Source organism: Tetrao urogallus (genome assembly GCF_951394365.1).
Source record: "Tetrao urogallus genome assembly, chromosome: 5".
Classification (NCBI taxonomy): domain Eukaryota; kingdom Metazoa; phylum Chordata; class Aves; order Galliformes; family Phasianidae; genus Tetrao; species Tetrao urogallus.
In genome coordinates this window covers 31,217,935-31,239,070 of record NC_136818.1, presented here as the reverse complement: position 1 = coordinate 31,239,070, position 21,136 = coordinate 31,217,935, and the positions used below count along the sequence as shown (strand labels likewise).

The window sequence follows — 21,136 nt, the reverse complement described above, 5'->3', positions numbered from 1 at the left end:
CCTGTCTTAGTGAATGAGATTGGTTTTGTTGCAGAAATGTCTCTGCCCATAATCTAGATTTGTCTGTGGGTGCTTCAGCTGATTTGTACTTTTAAAATAACTTTTTTTTTTTGTCTTGAACAATTATGCCTGATCTTGTCTCTCAGCATGTAACTTCTATGCAGTCCGAAACCATTTTAAAAATTCAAACATATGTCAAATAGATCATCTTCTCTCTTTCTTTATGCCTATTTTGAGCCAGTCTTTCTCATTACTCTTTTAAGAGTTTAATTTTTTAAAGAGTCAAAAGTGGAAACAAAAGACCTCTTTTTGCTAGTTGAGAACTGCGGAAAAAGCCGTAAGTCATGGGTGTCCAATCTTTTAGCTTGCCTAGGCCTCACTGAGTGAAAAGGAATAGTTTTAGGTCACATATATTTAGGTCATTCCAAAAGTAATGCCTCCCATTTATGTTCATGGAATCTGTGACAGATATTAAGAGCACAGTAATTCTGTTTGATAGAGCATATTGTCAGCTACAGAGCATAGCCTTTTTTTTTTTTTTTTTTAAAAACAAATTCACCACTGTTAGCTGTGCATTTTCACCAGCACTGAAGAAAAGCCTGCATGCTGCGGTGACCCACAATCGCTGTCACTAGTGCTGGAGTGCACCACCACCTTACTTTCAGCAAGCATTGATGAATGTCTGTGAGTATCATTTTTTCTGCATGGAGGAATTCAGTGGCACACCTTTGCTTCATCTGCTCTTCCATGTCAGACACCATTCTGTCAGACCGCCCCTCTGCTGCCATCTGTCCCACGGCAACAAAATGTGGTGGGATATTGGTGGGAAGGTTCAGCCCCTACTGTCGTACGACCAACATCCACCTCTGACATCGTGGGCCAACACAGTAAAACAGGAGGCACTACTTTTGGATCAACCATCATAAAACATATCAAATAGTTAATGTATGTAAGTAACACAACTTACTCAAACTTTTAATATTTTTATTAAAACGTTTAAAAATGAGCAGCAATAACATAGAGCTGGTGGGATATTTGACTTAGTTATTGTGGAACTAATGTGTCAATTCTGGTTCGATAAAAGTGATTTCAATTCTTAAGTGAGTTCTCGAGAGATTTTTGATGTAAGTTTGCTGTTCCTGTGCTTCATCCTTGCAATAATTGTTCACAAATGTGTGTACCACCAAAAGAGATGACGCGAATAGGGTGTGACTGTGAAGCAAGAGATATTTCTTCCTGGTAAGAAAGGTCTTATAAAAGCCTAAAGAGACAAAAAAGGTAAAGAGACATTATCAGAATTTTGAGTTGAATATCTGATTGCAACTCTACACATTCTGCTTGAAAATTTGCAGATAATCACAAAATTTCAGAATCATCAACGTTGGAGAAGATCTCTAAGATTACTTATTTCAACTATCCACCTACCACCAGTATTTCAGCTCCCCAAACCATATCCCTTAGTATTACATCTAAGCGTTCCTTTGAACACCTCACCACCTTTGAACACCAGTGACTCAACCACTTCCCTGGGCAGCCCATTCCAGTGCCTGACCACTCTTTCGGAGAAGAAATTTTTCCTAATATCCAATCTGAACCTCCCCTGCTGCAACTTGAGGCCGTTCCCATTTAGTTCTGTTGTTAGTTATGTGGGAGAAGAAGCTGACCCCACCTTGCCACAGCCTCCTTTCAGGGAGATGTAGAGAGCACTGAATTTTCTCCTGAGCCTGCTCTTCTCCAGACTAAACAATACCAGTTACCTCAGCCACTCCTCACAGGACTTGTGCTCCAGACCCCTCACCAGTTGCTTTATCATAGAATCATAGAATGGTTTGTGTTGGAAGGGACCTCAAGGATGCCCTTCTCTGGGAATGCTCCAAGGCCTCAAAGTCTGTCTTGTAGTGAGGGACCAACAACTGAACACTGCACTGAAGGTGCAGCCTCACTAGAGCTTTATACAGGAAGACAACCATCTTCCTGCTCCCGCTGTCTGCACTATGTCTGATAAAACCAGGATGCCATTGGTCTTCTTGGCCACATGGGCACACTGCTGGTTCATATTCAGCTGAGCATCAACCAAGCACCCCAGGTCCGTTTCTTCTACTCAGTCTTCCAGCCACTCTGCCCCAAGCCTTCAGTGTTGCCTAAGGTTGTTGTGACCAAAATGTAGGACCCAGCACTTGGTCTTGTTAAACTTCATCCCATAGACCTCAGCCCAGTTATCTAGCCTGTCTAGATCCCTCTGAAGGATCTTCCTAGCTATAGGCAGATTGACACTTCCTCCCAACTTGGTTTCATCTGCAAACTTACTGAGAGTGCACTCAATCCCCTCATCCGGGTAATTGATAAAGGTATTAAACAAGATGGACTCCATTGTGGACCCCTGGAGAGCCCTCTTGTGTCCGGGTGCCAGCTGCATTGAACTCCATTCACCGCCAGTCTCTGGGCCTGGCCCTCCAGCCAGTTCTTTACCCACCAAACAGCGTACCTGTCCAAGCCTATTTAACAAGTTTTTTTAACTCATTTTTTTTCTGACAACTGCTCACCAGACAGCTCTCAAATGTTTGAGGTTTGCAGAAGGGGACTAGGGAAGCAACATTCCTGTTACTGTAAGTGAAAATCAGGTCCATGACCACCAAGGAACCTGAACATCCACAAGTCTGTGAGTCCCAAAGAGATGCATCCCAGAGTCCTGAGGGAATTAGTCATGGCAGTCAGGTGAAGTCCCTGCTGACTTGAAAAAAGGCAACATTATGCCCATTTTTGAGAAGGGTAAAAAGGGTGATCCTGAGAACTACCATCCTGTCAGTCTCATCTCTGTGCTGGGAAAGAGCATGGAACAGATGGTCCTGGAAGCTATGCTAAGGCACACTGAAGAGTGGGAAGTGATACAGGTGAACCAGCATGGCTTCATCAACAGCAAATCCTGTCTGATCAACCTGGTGGCCTTTGATGTTGTCAGTAAATCCAGTGGACAAGAGAAGAGCCACTGATATAATCTCCAGATTGGAAAGATAGGGATCTGATGAGTGGACTTTTCAGTGGATGAGGAGCTGCCTACAGGATTGAGTTCAGAGTGGTGGTCAGCGGTTCCATGTTTGGATGGACATCAGTGACAAGCGGTGTCCCCCAGGGGAAAAGCATGTGTTCATATTTTTCTGCTGTTGACAGGATTGTGTTTAGCCAGTGTATCAAAATGTGTACAGTTGTGCAAATTTGCCGTAACTGCAGTTGGCACTGCACTGTTCCCTCTTCATGCTGTGGTTTCAACCAGACAACATTAACAGCACACTAACGTTTGGTTGTTGCTGAGTCATCCTGGGCCATTCAGTGGGTGGAAGTCATGATGCCATGATGACTTGAGACAGGGAGTGGGCTGCATATGGGCAGGGCTGGGCCACATGCAGGGTGCAGGTTGGATGTGCCTGACATATGTGGAAAGGCAGAAGCGAGGAGGTCTTAGCACTGTGCCGGTAGGCAAATGCCTTGAGCCCAGAGGTGAGAGCTGTGCAGTGCTGCTGAATTTGGTGGATCAAAAGATGGAAATACAAATATTGCACAAGATGAATAAGGATAGGAAAGTCTGGTTTTCTTGCTTTCTGTTTCCATGTTCAGCATGTGCGACCATTCCACTTATTCATAATGTTGGCATTTATTGCAATGTGAGTTACTGCAATGTTCTGCCAAACTTTTTAAATGTGACCATCCTTGCAATATCCGCACTTTGACTTGAATTTATATTCTACTGTATATTCTTACAACAAATTAGATTTTCGTTTCCTTTTTTTAAATCATATGTTGTATTTCGCTGCTGTGGTGATGTCTGAGATACCTGATTTGAGGGACTGTCTGTGGCAGTGTAGTGAAGCATTTGCTTGAACTTTTATGACTTAGAGCCTTTCTCTGAAAATGTCTTCATAGCACAAAATGTATCAGAATATAGAAGATCACTGTCTACTTAATTTTTATTTCACTAGGACCTGTGCTGTAAGTATTCTCTTAAATATGAGTACTTTTTCTCCTACAGTTTCAGCAAATATCAATTTCAGTGGGATGTTTTTGCACTAAAGCTAAAGACCTGCCTATTGGCGTTCTAATTTGTTTGAAATCTGTCTGATTTTTCATTTCAGGCACATGTGAACCCTATCAGTGTCACTCCACCCATACAAGCCATAGATCAAGACCGAAACATCCAGCCTCCTTCTGATCGACCGGGCATCCTCTATTCCATCCTAGTTGGTTGGTGTCTGCTACTCTTGCTATCACTCATAATCACTTTATTGTGACCAGAGAACGATTGACTGGGAGTGTGGAAGCCTAATAAAAGTTCATTTTGTGGTTAGTGGGATGTTTGAAATCATTGCTCTACTTGTTTAAATTTAATTGCTATTTAGCAGCTTATTCAAATGGCTACATTACTTATTATTATTTATTCAGATTAGATTCATAATTGTCTGTTTTAGCTGACAGGGCAAAACAGCAAGCAAAAGGAGAAAGACTTGTTTGTGCTCACAGCTGTTCTTCCATGCATATTTTTCATTCACAAGTGCAGAGGTGCAGTAAGAGATGCTAGAGAAAGACAATAAGAGCAGGTCTCTCCCAAAAGTCTTCTGACACAGAGCAGCTTAAAGGATCTTACTGCATCCAACATTAGTTTTGCTGCCTGTGTGGTTATAGAAAGAGTTCAGAGATAGATACTTCACTGGAGGATGTTTGGCATTCTGCTGTTTATTTTTCTCTTGCTATTTTCTTCTGTTCAGAATTTGTTTCCAGTCCTTTAGCTTGTATGATTTGCTAATAGAGAGGCCTAAGGCAGTGGTTTACAGTTCCACTCCTCCACCTGCCCCATTCTTTGCACAGCAGAGAACAGTAGTATTTTTGGTACCCTGCAACTAGCATGGGAATTGGGAAATGGTTTGGTTTGTATAAAAGTGTTTTTTCCTGTTTGCTGCTTTAAACTGCAGCTACATGGATTTCTTGCTATGGAAGTATATGTTTTAATGAGGATATTGCATAGTTTTTCCTTGTCAATAAAAAAAAAAAAAAAACAAAAAAAAAAAAAAACAGTTTTTATGTACTAGAATTCTGTTGTGAAAGAAAGAAAAAGTAAGTTTGATGATTTGATGTGTCTGACATTTTCAGATCTTTAGAGAGAGCAAAAGCATGGCTGCCATACCAAGATAGAGCTGGCCTAGGGTCATAGGAAGTTGTTAATGTTTAAGTCCACCATGACTATGAATAGCAACACATTTCTAGGTAGTTTTGATATGTTGATCTTTTTTCCTCCAAAATGAGCAGCTGCCTGTGGATCCCCCATGTTTTCTTTCTCAGCACTGATCCCAAGGTTCCTGTTGCTTCAAGCTGGCAATAGTCCCTGGCTCCTAGACTCTGGGGATGATCCACAGTGGAAAGATTCCCACTCACACCACCTCCTTTTCTTACTGGCTCCCAAAGTCCTAAATCCTGTAGCCCTGCACAGGATTTTCAGATTGTAGGAGATCCCTGGCTAATTCGGTTGCACATCTCAGCGCTAGGTCATGCGGCCGCTTGGGACCATTTTTTCCAAACTTCCAGCTGCACTGCAGTGAGCATGCAGGTCCCATAGTCTGTGCATTAGTGCAGGAGCATGATCATCCTGCTGTCAACAAGCTGATCTTGATGCTTTTTCAGTGCTCTACTCCCAGCACAAAGAGGCAAGAGAGATACCAAATCAGCCTTAACACAGCAGACTTCAGGTTTTGTGTGGATACCCATTAAAGCAACTCATTTCCTTCAGGCTGTAACTGGATTCAAGTCTAGAAGTCCAAGGACCACTTCAACTATTCCTTTTTCAGCAAATTTATTCTGTGAGGAAATTTGTAAATATTTGCAGAGTAAATGCATAAGGTACTTTCATAGTTGAATTTTTTCTTAGTTTATTTGTAAGTTTAACTTTTGACAATTATGCTCAAGGGCAACATTTAGTCCATTTGTTTAAAGTTCTAAAAGTAACTTGCAAAGTTCTTCAGCATTTAATTTTAAAAATTGTGTTTCACTAAACTGTGATGTTTTTAATGTTTGAATAATTGTTTTGACGTGAGAGAAACAATGCAGAAGGATGAATTATAGAAGTTTCTTTTTTTATTATTTTGCTTATTCATTTGAAGTGCTGTCACTTACTTTATTTTCCCCTTTTTGAGCCATGGTCTTCAGAAGTATTTCTTTTTAGATTTCAAGTCCATCTCCATCTTTGTAAGTATGTAGTGTTATTTATACGGTAGACCTTGCTGCAGAAAATTTTAAGTAGTTTCTCAAGAAATGGGCCTTGCAGATATTTCTTGTTATATGGATTTTCCCTTGCTTTAGATCTAAATGTAGTTCTTCTTTAATATATATATATATATTTAAACATTTAGAGGTCTGAACTGTGCACACAGAAGGAGAAAATAAGCTACTTACTGAATATGAGATTAATTTGGAATTCTGTTTGATTCTTCTATGTTCTAATTTGGTGGTTCTTTTCCTCTACTTTCTTTCTCCTCCTGTACTTCAGTACAAGTCAAGTCTCAGTGTTTTCTTTAGGCACTACATGTAATATTTGAAGCCTGTGCATCTTGCTCAGTATCTTAAGGATATGCTGTCAGGAAGCCTTTCTATTAACAAAACCCTGCATCCCTGCAGTGAGAGCTCACTTCCACATGATGTGGCCTTCTAGCTTTGTCCTTAAGTGCTGATAAAAATCTCTGTCTCTGTCATGCTTTCAAGATAACTGGCCTTTCAAGCGTTCAGGTACATGCTTCAGTGTTGCTTGCAACAAATGCAGAGGTTGCAAGTGAACCTCTCCAGTTCGGAGAACAGCAGGTTCCCCAGCAATCCACTGAAAAGGAATTAAGAGACTTTCTCAATGAGATAAATGCTGTGGAAGTCTTGTTACATTGATGTGAGCATAACACCACTGAAGACAACAGCAGCTTGAGGGTAAAGCACTTAGGAAATGAAGAAACAGCCCAATGCCATTATTTTCTGCTTGCTTTTTCATTCTAACCTGAGTGCAGTCCTCTCAGAGGATGTATCATGATGTCTGAATGTACTTGTTCAGGTAGTTAGGAGCTGATACTGATGAAACGATAGAAAAACAGGTCTTCAATATTCTTAAAGGATCACTCTAAGATAGAGAACTAGTTCCAACCAAGTGCTACTGGGATTTTGTCTTCTGTTTAAAGTATTGCCTAATGGACATGATGAAAGAAGTACTTCAGATAAGAGAACTGAACTGGAACCGTAATGCAGTAGTTCACCTCTTAAGCTTGATCTCTTGGAAACCTAATGTTTGCATTTTTGTTTTTCATGCATAATTTTTGACACTCATTGACTGAATTTTAATTTACTAGTCAGCGCAGCCAACCACCTCTTTTGCCTGGCATACAAGTTCCTTCCCTTTGACTGTATTGTGAAGTAAAAGCATGGTAGGACTTAGCCCATCCTCTCATTTACACTCATCTGCAATTTAGCCTCATTTTTTCATTAGTGTGAACTGAATCACAAACCTGTGCTACTCTTATTTTGTACAACTTAGCCCTGTTTGAAAGCCTACCCAATATTTTTAAGTTTTTCTTTTCTCTGGTCTGTTCCTTGAGAAATACCAACTTTTCTTGAAATAATAAGTTCCTACTTTTCACTGTGGAAATGTCTCTGTGATTTCTTCCACCAGCTTCAGATTATTAACTGTTCTAGTTTCTGTTTTCAAATATCAAGAGCTGAAAAATACAGCAGTATTTCCAGTGATTTCTCTCTGCATTTGCCTGTCAGGCAGCAAACTGCACAGTGAAACCTTCATCCAGTTCCAAGAACATCAGACCTACAAGCACTCTTCACATGGTGGCCATTCCCCTGTCCTGCATGATCATTTACTTATATCTGTAGTAGGCAGTTCCTCCTTTCTGGAAACAGATCAAGCAACAACATGGGCTAAGGTTTGCTCTGCTCTGTCAGGGTGCAGATATTCTTGTGTGTTTTCTTGGAAAACTTCCTTTCAAACCTTAAGGCTTTCTGTTCTTTGGAGTCTTCCTGTGCTAGGCAGCAATTGAGCAGGCATCATTGGTTAGGATTTAGATATTCCAGCTGTATTATGCTTGAATCTGTTATTCTCTGATCATCCTCCTTGCTCTCTTTTTCTCCTTTAAGTGTTGTGGTTTTTTTTTCTCCTAGATTATTTCCTGTTATCCTTTTACAATATTAGCTTCACTTTCTGTACTGTACATCATTTAGTGTTTCTTAAAGTCATCTCCATCCTCCCTTGTTTATTGATTGTCTTTTTAGGAACCTTACTTTCTTCTTTCTTAGTGGCTTTTTGGATTTACTCCTTCATTCTTCAATTTTCAGCATCAGTGTCAACCCATATGAAATGCAGCCTCCTAAGGTTACAGTAATTTGTTATCTGTCCCATGTTCCTAAAAAATCTGTTCTGTTAATTAGGAGTTGAAATTGAAAGGAGTGTAAAAAAGGACCTGGACCTAGAAACCCCGCACTTACATTGGTGGTGTTAAAGAAAAATTATCTGCCCAGAGAGCTTGTGGATGCCTCATCCCTGGAGGTGTTCCAGGCCAGGCTGGACAGCCTGGTCTAGGATTAAATGTGGAGGTGATGGCCCTATTGTTGTTCCTGCTACTACTCTCCAGTCTGGTATTGATATATATACACAGAATTCACTGAATATTTGTGGGACGTGTGTACCTGTGTATATATACAGTTCTATGAGATATGTGTGTAGGATTCTCTGATGTCTCCCTATATGTGATTCTATGATAAATATACCCACACACGATAAAGCAAATGGATATCATATCATGATGTGCAAATTAAATTATTGCCCATGAATCTGGGCAGTAATCTGTCTCCTGGGAAAGCTACAGTCTTTCTAAAAGCAGTTTCTAATCATTCTACTCCAAAAGTGAACAATAACAGCATCATTTATCATTGAAGTGGTCTTTTTCATGTTGAATGTTACAGCCTGTTACACAGTGCTGGGGGTATGGTGTGACAGTATTTGTCTTGCTCTTGGGGCTGCTTTAAGATACAGTGAGCTTAGGGGACTTACTGAGACATCTGCACTACACTATGGCTTTTGGAACCCAAATGAAATGGGACATTGCACATGACTACGGTAGGTGGATGAAGTTTGCCAATAGACAAGCAAGGACAGAACAGACCTTAATCTTTTAGGAAAAATGTGCTATAGGCTTTACTATCCGGTAGTCAAGAGACTGTTGCTGAACCATGTCTGACTTCATCCACCTCTGGCAATTAATACTCCATGGTTGCTAAATTTTGCTGTGTTTTCTTTCAAAAACTTGTGACTGAAATCATCATCTCATCTGTCCTCAAATAGTTGAATGGCTGTCTTGGGCTTAGTGGTAACATCCTTCATGTTTAGCAAAGGTGGGTTTGAGGAGTGTGGCAGATGGAAGAAGGTTTGCAGTGCAGGCTCATTTCTCTGTATGTCCTCTTAGCTGACTGCATGTGTACATATCTCCTGGAACCTGAGTAGCAGAACTGTAATTGACTGAGGGTGTAGTTGTGGTCCTGCTATTATTAACTGCTGGGGCATTCACAGTTGGCAGGAACCTTCACAACTACAGGGAGTAAAGAAATGGCGATATGATTAAAGGCATACTACTTGTAGGACTGTAAAGCCACATGTACAAATTATGAGGTGTTTTACTCCTATAAAACAAGATTGGATTTTGTTTCTTTGATGACCAATGAGTAAGATATATTGTTTAACTGTATCTTTCAGATTTGCTCAAATCCCCGTGTTGTTTTTTGGCAGGTACTCCCGAGGATTATCCACAGTATTTCCATATGAACCTCACAACAGCTGAACTCACTCTCCTGAAGCCAATAAACAGGGATTTGCACCAGAAGTTTGACTTGGTTATTAAGGTAATTTTGACTACATTCTTAGTTCCATATGCTTTTGAGAACTGCCTAGTGACAAAAATGGAAGTGAGAAAATGGAAGAGGGTCCTGCTTTTCTTTCTTGGATTTTTTAAAAATTATCATCAGTGGACACCATCACAGAGGAGAAGGCTGTGAGGCATTTTTGAAAAGAGATTGAGTCATGTTAGAGTTGTTGCATTTAATGTTATGTTGATGCCATACGAGCCAAGTAAGTACAACTTGTATGTTGGTTCTTTATTAAATCAGTAATCTTGAGAATGCATTCATTTTATATTTCATGTATTCTCCAGTTCACATCCCATGCTAGAGAATCTCATAGATACAGATAATTGTCTCTGTACTGAACATAGGAGTACCTCCATATGTTGATGGGATGTGAGAAGTTGGGCTCCTCTCTTTTTTGTATATACCACTCTCCTAGTTTTTATAGTCTGATTCAGTGACAGTGCAGCTCTTGACTGACCCAAATGAAAGCAGTGTGAAGAGTGTGTCCTTACAGAACATCTCAGAACAAATCTTCGTCTGGTTACTGCAAGTTTTGGAAGTGTAGAATAATTTCAGTATTAGATGCTTTCTTTGCTAATTTGACAGAGAAAGAATCGGGGTGATGATATTAATATTTAATTGCTAAACTTGTTAAATGCAGAATTAATTTCTGTTAAAGCAAAGATACAAAGTTTTCTGCTGGGACTCTAAAAATCAGTTCAGTAAAGATGTCTTCTAATTGCAGCAGAGCAGAGTTACGTTTGATTCTTTCGGAGACAGTCTTGGATTATCCTTAAAGCTGTTGTCTAAGGACGCAGAAAATTGTGTAGGTTTTGCTGTGTTTGTTGGTAAAGAGGAGCAAATAAGAGAGTGAAGACTGCAGTATTGATTTATAAATACTCAAGCAAACCCCTGCTTTTTCATTGTATTTTATGTAGAACGAAGAGTGGACTTTCCTGACTGCAGTGTGGTACATCTGCATCTTGTAGGAATTGTTTCTTTCCTTGTCTCAGAGCATTTATTAAGCACAAAAGAGCAGTTTTTCTGGGAAGATGATAATAAATTCATTAATGTACTTCCTGTATATTCAGAGGAACATGTGATTATAGAGTGGCAGAAGAGAAGCAATAGAGGCATTTTGAATAACTTTTTAATTCTTGATTATTGCATTTGTGCATCCAAGCACAAAGCTTTGCGTATGCTTGGAGTGAAATAATTTGCAGTTTGAACCTTCTGTAATCCATTTTTGCCCTTACTTTCTGCTGCACAGTTCTACTGTCACTGCGATGGATGAGTAAACGCAGGTGTAGAAGACTCAGTAAATATACACGAGTTAGGCTTCTCTTTAAACATAGAATACACTGGTTTTGCACAACTTGCTAAATGTAATTCTTAAAATATTCCCTCTGATATCAGGAGATCAGTTGTGGTTTTTGTTGGTTTTTTTTTTGGCTTCCAAAATAAAAAGGAAAAAAAGCAAAAAGAAACAGGCAGTTGAGTCAATACATTGTAGAATACATGAGGCAAGATGGATAGGAAATTGGTGTGCTGATTTTTTTTTTTTTTTTTTTTTTTAACATTAAAACTGGATGGCTGGTAAATGTTTAATTCTAAAATAGGGAGACAAGTGAGAAAGCTGGATTTCTTAATAAGAATGACTGGTTTTCATCCTTCTAGCTATCTCCAGGTGTTTTATAGTAAGGTAGAAAACTTTCTGGCTATCCCATGGAAATTCCTGTTGCTTCTGTTCCTTGCAGAGCAATGGAGACTTTTTCTAAATATGCACTCTTTGTCTTTCCCATTTGCATTTCCATATGGCAACTGTAAGGCTGTCATAAGAAACAGGTGGATTTAGTGTTTTGAACCTGAAAGGGCTTTCCAGTGCCACTAATACTGCAACAAAAAGCATACTGTATGTGAGACCTCCTTAACTCCAGATGTGTAAGCCTGTGAATGCAGCCTTGCTTTAAGCATCTGCTGAGATCCTCAATAAAATAACAAACCAATTAAAAGTACATTTCCTCAGTATTGTCATTACAGCTGCTCTTTCTCCTGGAAGACAAAAAATTGTAACAGGAAGGTATGTAATGAGTTTATTCCAAAGTAGAGTTAACCTCACTTCTGCTTTTAACTTTGCATTTGCTTTTAGAAGGGGATATATAGCTGCTTGGAAAGAATGATCATCTTTCTGGAAAGAACATGACCGTTGTGCTATAGAGGTGAAACAACATGCATGTTGTCACGAGCTTGGAAAAGCAGGAGTTGGGAGGGTTGACTTATGTTGTTGATTTTTACATGTGTACATCAGGGAACAAACAGGAAAACTAGCCAAGTTGATGCACTTTGTTCCTTTCCTATTTGAACATCAGTTATTTATCAATCAGACAAAAATCTAACCTGGCAGGATATTAAAATCGACTTGTGAAATGAGTGGGTGGCTGAAGACTAGGTGTGCTTACACAATTCATGAAATACTAATAAAAAGAAATGCTACACACAGAGGAATTTGTCACACCTGTATGAGGTCATATTTTGATACATAGTTCATGGTGAGCGGTCATTTATTCCTGGGGACTTGTATGGCTTTCAGAGCTGGATGAAGATAAGTGGTGAGATTACAAGGACTGCCAGATCAGCATGAGTTTTTGGTGATTCACTGAAAACATCATGACTACTTGCAGAGCAAAAAATAAACCGTGTACCATGGCCTAACTGCATCAGCGAACAAGATGACTGATGTCATCTCTCTGAACTTCAGCAAGACCTTTGACACAGTGCCCCCACAACATCCTTCTGTTTGCATTGAAAAGATTTGGATTTGATGGGTGTCTTGTTTGCCGGACAAGGAGCTGGTTGCAAGATCATACCCAGAGAATTATAGTCCATTTTTTATAAAGGGAAGTGGGGAGTAAGTTCCAAGCCTCAATTAACATTTGTAGCTTAACTTTTTAACAAAGCTTTTTCTGGGTTGTGAAGATTTTATTGTTCTTAGGGAACAGGCTCTTATGAAAAGGAATGGCTTTATGTCAATCGCATGGGGTTTTTTTTTGTGCCTTCTCAACATAGTCAGTAGCAGAAGTACTCTTCTGCACTGTGTGGCAGCTGTGCAGATTGTCTTCAAAAATATCCCTACCGAATGTTTTCCAAATCTTGCATACCTGCCTCAAAAATCCATTTTCCCCAGATGGCATTTCAGTCAGACTGTCATTAACCCCATTGCAGATAATGCCATAGAAACAATTCTGTAGTGAGACTGTGTTTGCTTGTTGTTTCAGCAGTAGCAGAAGGTCAATGCAAGATATCAGAGCTGAACAGACTTAGAAATTCCAACATTACAAGGAAATTGGCTTGGGGTCCTATTCTGCAAGCGGTGATGTTGAACTTTGCAACAGTTCTATTTCTTCTGTGTGCTTGCCAGGCTTGGATCTCTGAGTGGAGTGTGATTTCCAAGTTTTAGAAGGCTTTCTTTTCTTCCTGCCTGGTTGGCAGTGGCATTTATATGGGCTGTAACTGGGGACAGGAAGTTTGTATAAGGAAGTTGTACTTGTTTGGGGTATGTGTGTAGAGATGAGCCCCACTATCAGCCAGACCAAATTCCATCTTAATTGTGTGTGGAGGCTGTAGCAGGTCAATGCATTGTATGAGAAGGGCTGGGTGTTCGCCAGTGATCTCAAGTGGACGTGGGCACTCTGAAGGCAGGGTGTGCATGTATGCCGTGTTTTGTTTGATGTACTCATTAAACAAAGACTTGTTTTCAGAGTAGAGTTCAAAGCAGAGAGAGATGCTTAGAGGATGCTTCTCACTCTAGGAGGTGCAGAGGGCAAGGCAGTGAGCAGTTTCAAAGGATAAGTCGCCGAGGACAACTCTGGGCTTAGAACCCTTCTTAAGAACATTGGGAATGATCTCTAAGGGTAAATAACAATGTTTATTATGAATTTCAGCTACTACACAACATCAGAAATGTAAAGATTGGCAGGCATCTCTGGAGACTGACCATTTCAGCTCCCCTGCAATGTGAATGAGGCTCAATACTTGCCAGGCTGGAGATGCTCCAACCTCAGGGCAACCTGGTCCAATATTTGGGTCTCTTCTTGTGCTTAAGTGCAGGAATCTGTGTGTCAGTTTTTGCACAGAAGTGACCTCCAGATGCCTCACCAATGCTAAGTAGCATGCAGCCTGCTGGCACCACTTCTCTTAATGCAGCATGGCTTTTCTGAGGGCGTGTTGTTCATTTCATCCAGGGGGTCCCCCAGGTACTGCTCTGTAAAGCTGTTTTCCAGCTGGCTGTCTCCTAACAAGTACTTGAGGTGTTCCTCCCCATGTTCAGAACTTGGCATTTCCCTTTTTTTTTTGATATGATGACATTCCCATCTGTTCCTTTCTTCAGCCTGCCAAGATACTTCTGTGGACTTCGTGTGAGAAGAACTAAACAGACGATAAAATGAGTGATAAAATTCTGCATAGCTAAAAATAGGGTGAAACAAGTCAGAAATGATCGTTATGCACAAAGTGATAGAATCTCCCCTGGCTTGGGAATGAGATATTGGCTCTGTAACTGATAACTGAAAGTGAAGGTTGGCTCGGTGATCTGTGGCTGTCAAGAAAAGGCAAATTGGCTATTAGAAATTATTAGGAAAAAGGGAGAACAGAACAAGGGAGAATCACTGCAGTTATCTATAGGTCGAGGATGTGCGGACTGTCTTGACTGCAGTGTGCAGCTCTGGTCTCTGTCACTGAAAGGATAGGCCAGAATTAAAGGAGTTTCAAATTGGAGGGAAGGAACACGGTAGAAAAGCATGAAATATAATGTAATTCTGAGAGTGAAGAGGATTCAGTAGCTCATTTCTGCGATGCAAGAGGGAAAAGTTGTCAAATGACACAAGCAGGTTGCAAGTTGAAAACAGAAGGAGGTTGTTGATCTGATGCAGTTTGTTTAAGAGTGCTTTGACAGGCAGCGGTGCGAGGCTGAAGGTTGGCATGGGCTTAAAGGGAGCCCAGGCAGGTTTGTGGAAGAACAGCCCTCAGAGAAACTCAGAGAACTTCCCATTTAGAAACAGGAGCTGCTTACGTTTCTCTCTTGGCTTCTTTGGCTGCTGCTTGCAGCTGTGATGTTGCACTGCATGGTTTATTGATTTGATCGAGTTTTGTTGTTCTTCTAATGTTCTTTTATTAAGAATTTGAAAAAACATCAGAAGAAAACACAGTGGTAGCAGGCAGAGAGACAACAATCCCTTGAGCCTCACTAAAAAGTCCTGAGCAGACATTTATTTATTTATTTATTTATTGCTTAAACATCTGATTGCAGTGTTTGGTAGTTTTTCTAATATCAGCCTCCAATTCTTCTCGTCCTATATTGATCTCTTGGTACCATTTATTTGCTGACTTTCAGTCATCACTTTGCTCAAAGTAGTTGTCGCTGTACCTCTCTTCCAGCGTATCCCTGAGTGTGTTTAAAAACCATTTGGATGTGGTGCTCAAGGATGTGATTTAGTGGAGGGTTGTTAGAGTTAGGTAGTATGGTTAGGTTAAGGTGTGACTTGGTGATCTTTAAGGTCTTTTCCAACCTGGGCAATTCTGTCTTGAAAAATCTATCTTGAAAAACCTAATTTCCTTCACATAAGAGGTTGTATTCTTATACTTCTTTGTTCTCCTGCATCATACAATGGTGGCAAATAGGAATTTTGGCAGAAAGAATAAAGCCTCCCATGTACAGTTTAATCAGTGTGATTGTAGCTTAATCATACACGATTATGAAGATTCAGCAGTCCAAACTACATGTGAGGGCTGCAACAGATGACAGCTTTAAAAACCAGAAACAAAAAAACCTTCATAGTCTCTGTTATTGAAGAGGTCACTAGAAAGTAACCTGTATGTTAAAATGTTTGTCTTCGTAAATAGAGACTTTGGCTGTTTTCTCTCAAGTTCCTCTTCAGTGCAAAGCGGAATATAAAATATAGCCCACGTGACAAGTAGGATCTTCCAAAAATGTGTTGCCCTTGTTCTGGAACTGCTTTGCTTTTGTCTCTCTCTTTGGAATGCAGCTGAAGATATTCTCTTCTGCCATTCTCACACAACATTAGAGATGTATCAGCTATAATGGGAAACAGGGTGATTGCTCTGCCTCAAAATAGATCCCGAGCTGAACAAATGAGAATGTTTTTGTGCTCTCAGCGACAGATTAGAAAAAGAATGGAAGAAATGGTTTTTCATTAAAGAGTTGGTCAGTGTACTTCCTGGCAACGATGAAATCTACAGAGTCATTAGTTTGGCTGAACTGCTGTGCATCTCCTGTAGGTATTAAGTACAATAACTGTGTTTTAAATTGGCTTTTCAAAAGTTCATCTCTTACGTGAACTCAGTATTCAGTTACTTCTGCTGACTTATTGCTGTAGCAGAAGTGTACCAAGTCCAAGTAATCTGGAAATTTCTGTTCTCTTTGAGGTGGACTTTTTATGTCTTGTATGTAATGCAGTGACAAGAGTTGTGGAAATGAAAAGCTGAGTGCAGGGTTAGTTTTTTTGTGAATAGCATAGAGGCAGGAAAATGCTTCTTAAGACCTTTCCAAGACACTAATATCGTAATTGAGAAACCAGGCTTTCCCCAAAGTTAACACTTGCATACTGAAAATAGCCTTTTAGTAGCAGTTCAGCGTGGTGAGTGTGTTTGCTTGTATTTAGAGCATTTAATTGCAGACAAGACCAGTGACTGTGAGTTAAGATTGACCACAAATTCTACGTCGTTATGCACAGAGCAACAGAAATATTAAAATCCGTAAATGGTAAACTCTGTAATGTGTTTCATTAGCAGAAATAGCTGCGCTTTCTCTCTGCTGTAAACAGGATTTCTTTAATGGTTGCTGTTTCAAATTCCATCCATCACTTATAATTTTGTAGTTGGCATTTTCTGGCATTTTCTTTAAGTTTGGAGAGGAAGAAAGTTTTATTTAGTGAAAAGATGGTCAGCTAGAAGTATTACTGTTCACTTAAAGCATTGCATTCTGTCATTGAAGCCTGTTACCCTTGACACGTGAAATAAAAATGTGTATTTTGGGATTTTTAAAATGTGCTGTCTAGACACATTATGTGCCAATATCATTTCACTGCCACATGACAAGCTTCACTGACAGTAAAGTCAAATTTCTTCTGTGTTCCAAAGATATTTGGTTCTGCTTGTCTTTAAGCCAATTTTTAATCCATTTCAGTAGCTCGTTCCTTATGCCGTACTTTCTGACCTTGTATGTTAATCCAGTGTGTGATATACAATCCTTACCCTAAATCTAGATAAATTACGTCCCAACGTTCACCTTTATTTCCCAATTCAGTCATGTGCTTTAAACATACAAATTAAAATTAAGCTTTTCAGACCTGACCTTCCTTTTCCTGTGCTGACTGCTCTTTTTCAATTATATTGGTTTAGATGCTTTATAATGTTTCCGTCTTCTTCACAGCTGGAAGTCAAGTTTAAGTTTGAATGTCTGAAGTTCCAGGGCTCTTCCCTTGTTCTTGTGCTAAACAGAGAATGGCCTGCCCACTTTTCTGCAAATTATAGCTTTTCCAGTGGGCTCTCATATGTTTCCCAGAGGCTTTTCCTTCTTTTTTCTTTGTGCTGTGCAAAATGCTAGGGTATAACCAGTGGCTGCTCAGAGCATTTTGATGAAAAGGAGATGAGAGCAAGGCTTAAGGGCAATTATGGCAGCAGAATTACGTGTTTGTGGTTCTCACTGAGATGCTTGTACGCCACACCAAAAAGCTGACCCAGCTGACAGGGTGTACAGATAGGTGGGGTGACAGCCAGGCAGTACCCCTCTTGTTGGTCTCCATTGGTGTCTGTGGCAGCCTGTTGTTTATATTGGTGTTGTTTAATGGTGAAGTGCAGTGTGGCTCATTTTCAGCGTGCCTTAATGGATGCATCAAATCTAAAACCATTATTGATATCTAATAGCAATGGAACCTTTTTTTTTTAATCTTTCTGAGAAGCCCAAGTTCAATTTTTAAGATATCCTTTTCAAATATATATATATATATATTGTGTGTGTGTGTGTGTGGCAATTTTTGGCATAGAATGCGTGAGGATGCAGATATTTTTCAAATTTCATGTCAGTGATAGCCTACAAAGTTGGATGTTGGCATAAACAGGTGTCATTACTGCGGAATCAGAAAAAATAACAGACATAATGTTACTGTATGCAGTTATTTCCATGTAAACCATGAATGTTGCATGTTGTTTTTCTTTTTTTTAAAGATCTGATAGAGAATAAAAATTTGAAGTTATATTTATCCATCGAAGAAGTTTTATATCTGCTTCTGGATATTTCAGGAATACCCAGTAGCAAAAATGAGTCCAAATATATCATTTTAAATTATTTGTGCATCTCGCATGCCATGTCCTGCAGAAAAAAAAAAATAAAAATGCAGTGATTTGATCACAGTTTTGAAGAAGCAATATCCAGAAGCTAACCTGGTCAGTGCAGATATAACAGGCTTAGGCTGGAATAGCATAAGGAAAGCACCTTAAGTGTTTTGTTGCATAACAGTATTGAATCATTCAGGGAATTTAAGAAGATTGTGATAGTAAAAAGCAAATGACTGGGGACTCAACTGCAGGTAGTTGTGAAAAGAAGGAAAGACTGGTGGTTCTTAATTGTAGCAAAGCTTTTCTTTATGCAGAGCATGATAAAATTGTTTTTAGAGAACAGATTGGTCCTAAGAGTAGCAGGGCTGGTACCTGATGTCAGGTATTTTGTAACCCCAGCATTAGGGTAGTCAGAGCTCACAGAGTGCAACAGAATTCTCATTTAAAGAATTCTGATCTGGATTGGCATAACATGAACTTCCTTGAGTGCTGAACGAGTGGGCACAGCCTGAGGCTGAACGGGTATGGCAGCACTTCATTGCCTCCATGCTACCGCTGTCCTTGTAGGTAGGGTTTGAACGTCTGATGGAAGGAATGATTGCAGTGTTCCAGTAGATTCAGAGAGTCTATTGCATTGCTTTAATTTCCTCTTTCAGTGAACTGCTTTGTCCAGTGCTTTGAATAAGCAAAGTTGATGATGTTTCAGTATAAAACATACACAATAGGTAATAAATATATAATATGTAACGAATGAGTAATTTAATACTTTTTGCATTACTTTGCCCTTCTTTTTTTTCTTTTTTTTTTGTTCACCTATCTAAAGCAGAAGTTGCCTGAGTCTTAATTCTGTGAATCTTAATGGTAGCGTGAAGGTACCTGCTGTTATCTTAAAGATAGGTTTTCTGACTGTGAGAGTCTTAAGTCTTCATTTCAGTATGGATTAGTATCGACAGGCTTCATAGCACACTTGTTCTTTTTTTCTCTGTTAATGCCTCCTTACGATTGTATATCATCAATCTAAGCCATCTTCATTGCAGAAATGCGAGCCCACTTGTTCATAGAATATCCACCTTTGCTTGGTTTGAAGGGTGAGTCATTTTGTCAGTGAAGCATGTTCTTTTGGGGAATAACATAGCTCTTCTGACATCACAGTGGTCACCTCTACTTGGACCATCTGAAACACATACGAAGAACAGTATGTCACCTCCTGCACCTGACTACTGAAATTTTGATCTACTAGTGAAGTAATCAGCAGAACTTGCAATTTCTTCAATAGGGTTTTCTTTCTTTAGCCAAACATAACCCTGTCAGAAAAGATTCATTAATTTCAGATGGCAGTGCCTGGTTATGCATGACCCACTTGCCAGATCTCACCTTGGCAGTAAGAAAATAGCCATGTAGAAGCAGGTTGGGAGTTGCTTTAAATCTCTGACAGTCTCATTGTTACTCATCTCTGCCAAGTGGAAAATACATTCTTCCTGAGTCTTCTGAATGAGCTTCTTATTAATTATTGAGCAAAATTTTGATATTTACACTTTTTTTTTTTTTACTTCAAATTGCAGTGTTCATCATAAACTGTATTTTTTTTTCTGTTATTCATATTATTTCAACTATAATTCCTCTGTAAACAAAGCAGAGCTCTGTATCGAATTAACATTTGTTACACCAAAGAAAATGTAAGAAACAGAACAGTTTAAAGAGGAAAGAAAAAGTAAATTGTTGCTGGAATAAAAATTGTGGGTTTCCAGAAGGAGGCTCCTAAGGTGTTGGACTTAAGAAATGAGGATTTAAAAAAACAAGGAATTACCTGTAACAGGCAAAGTACCAGAATGAAAATAAAATCTCTGCAAACTGTAAGTATAGTTAATAATGGATTAGGGACCGCTCTTTCTCTTCAGAAATATTTAACTCTTCAACATTTTGTTATACTACAGACTTCCCATGCCTGCAGAAAGATATAGGACTACTATTGCAATGTTGGGTTCTGCCTACCTACGGATGTTGAAAATAAAGCTGTAGGAGTGTGAGACTGACAGTACTCTGCTGTTGTCTTTTTGCGGAGTTGTGAGCAGTACTGTAATTAAAATTGGTTTGCCTTTTATAAATTGAAGAACAAATTACCTGTCTTCTGCCTTCCATGCTTGTATTTGCCTTAATTGATCATAGGTAGTCACTGGAAAAAAAGAGTAAATCCATCCAAACATAGTAGATTTGCATGCTGGAAGGAGAAAATAGTGCTTTTGTATGTAGGAAGTTTGAAAATAAGAGTAGATCAAGTGAAACTACCAGTGACTCATACTCAGGAGGGGAGGCATGGCTGTTGGAAGGTGACAAGTAGTAATAGAAAGGAGTGACCTTGCTTGACATTTTAAATACACAAAGATAAAATTAAAATTCCTCTTACCATTATAAAGATGGGTGTGTGAGGAAAAGAAAGTGTCATACCCAGAAATCCATAGCAAGAACTCTATATCCACAGCTACTGTTACTATATTCTGGCTTAACTCTCTTGCTGATGTTGTAGATGCAAATTATGTCGTACAGAGTCAGCAGTTTCCAATTTTCTTTCTTCCTTTCTGGATTTTCCCAAACTCGTAATACTGTGAGGAAAGATTCCGTGTGTGTATTGTATAGCTTCTGAGTTTTATTTTGACTGTAGAGGTTACTGTAACTGAAACTATTCTCGCTCTTACAGCCTATGTAATTTGTCATTGGCATTTCTTTATTTCCCGATGCAAAATCTCATAACACAGTGATCTATGTGATGTGCAACTGGATTGTAATGAATAAAAGCAAGCCAACACTGGTTAGTAATTGTTCATAATTTTACTTCACTGTCTGTGAGACCCTTTGACAGATGAGC

The 21,136-nt window shown here is 39.4% G+C and overlaps 1 protein-coding gene across 4 annotated transcripts in view; it reads left to right on the top strand.

Moving 5' to 3' along the window:
* Positions 1-21,136, top strand: part of PCDH15 (protocadherin related 15) — a gene marked incomplete at both ends in the record, with an annotated part of 312,883 nt that overhangs the window by 118,433 nt on the left and 173,314 nt on the right. For all 4 annotated transcript variants that reach the window (XM_079536322.1, XM_079536319.1, XM_079536321.1 and 1 more), the window contains 2 exons: positions 4,128-4,236; positions 9,806-9,918. In XM_079536322.1, coding sequence (XP_079392448.1) covers positions 4,128-4,236; positions 9,806-9,918 — 222 coding nt within the window. The remainder of the gene's footprint in view (positions 1-4,127; positions 4,237-9,805; positions 9,919-21,136) is intronic.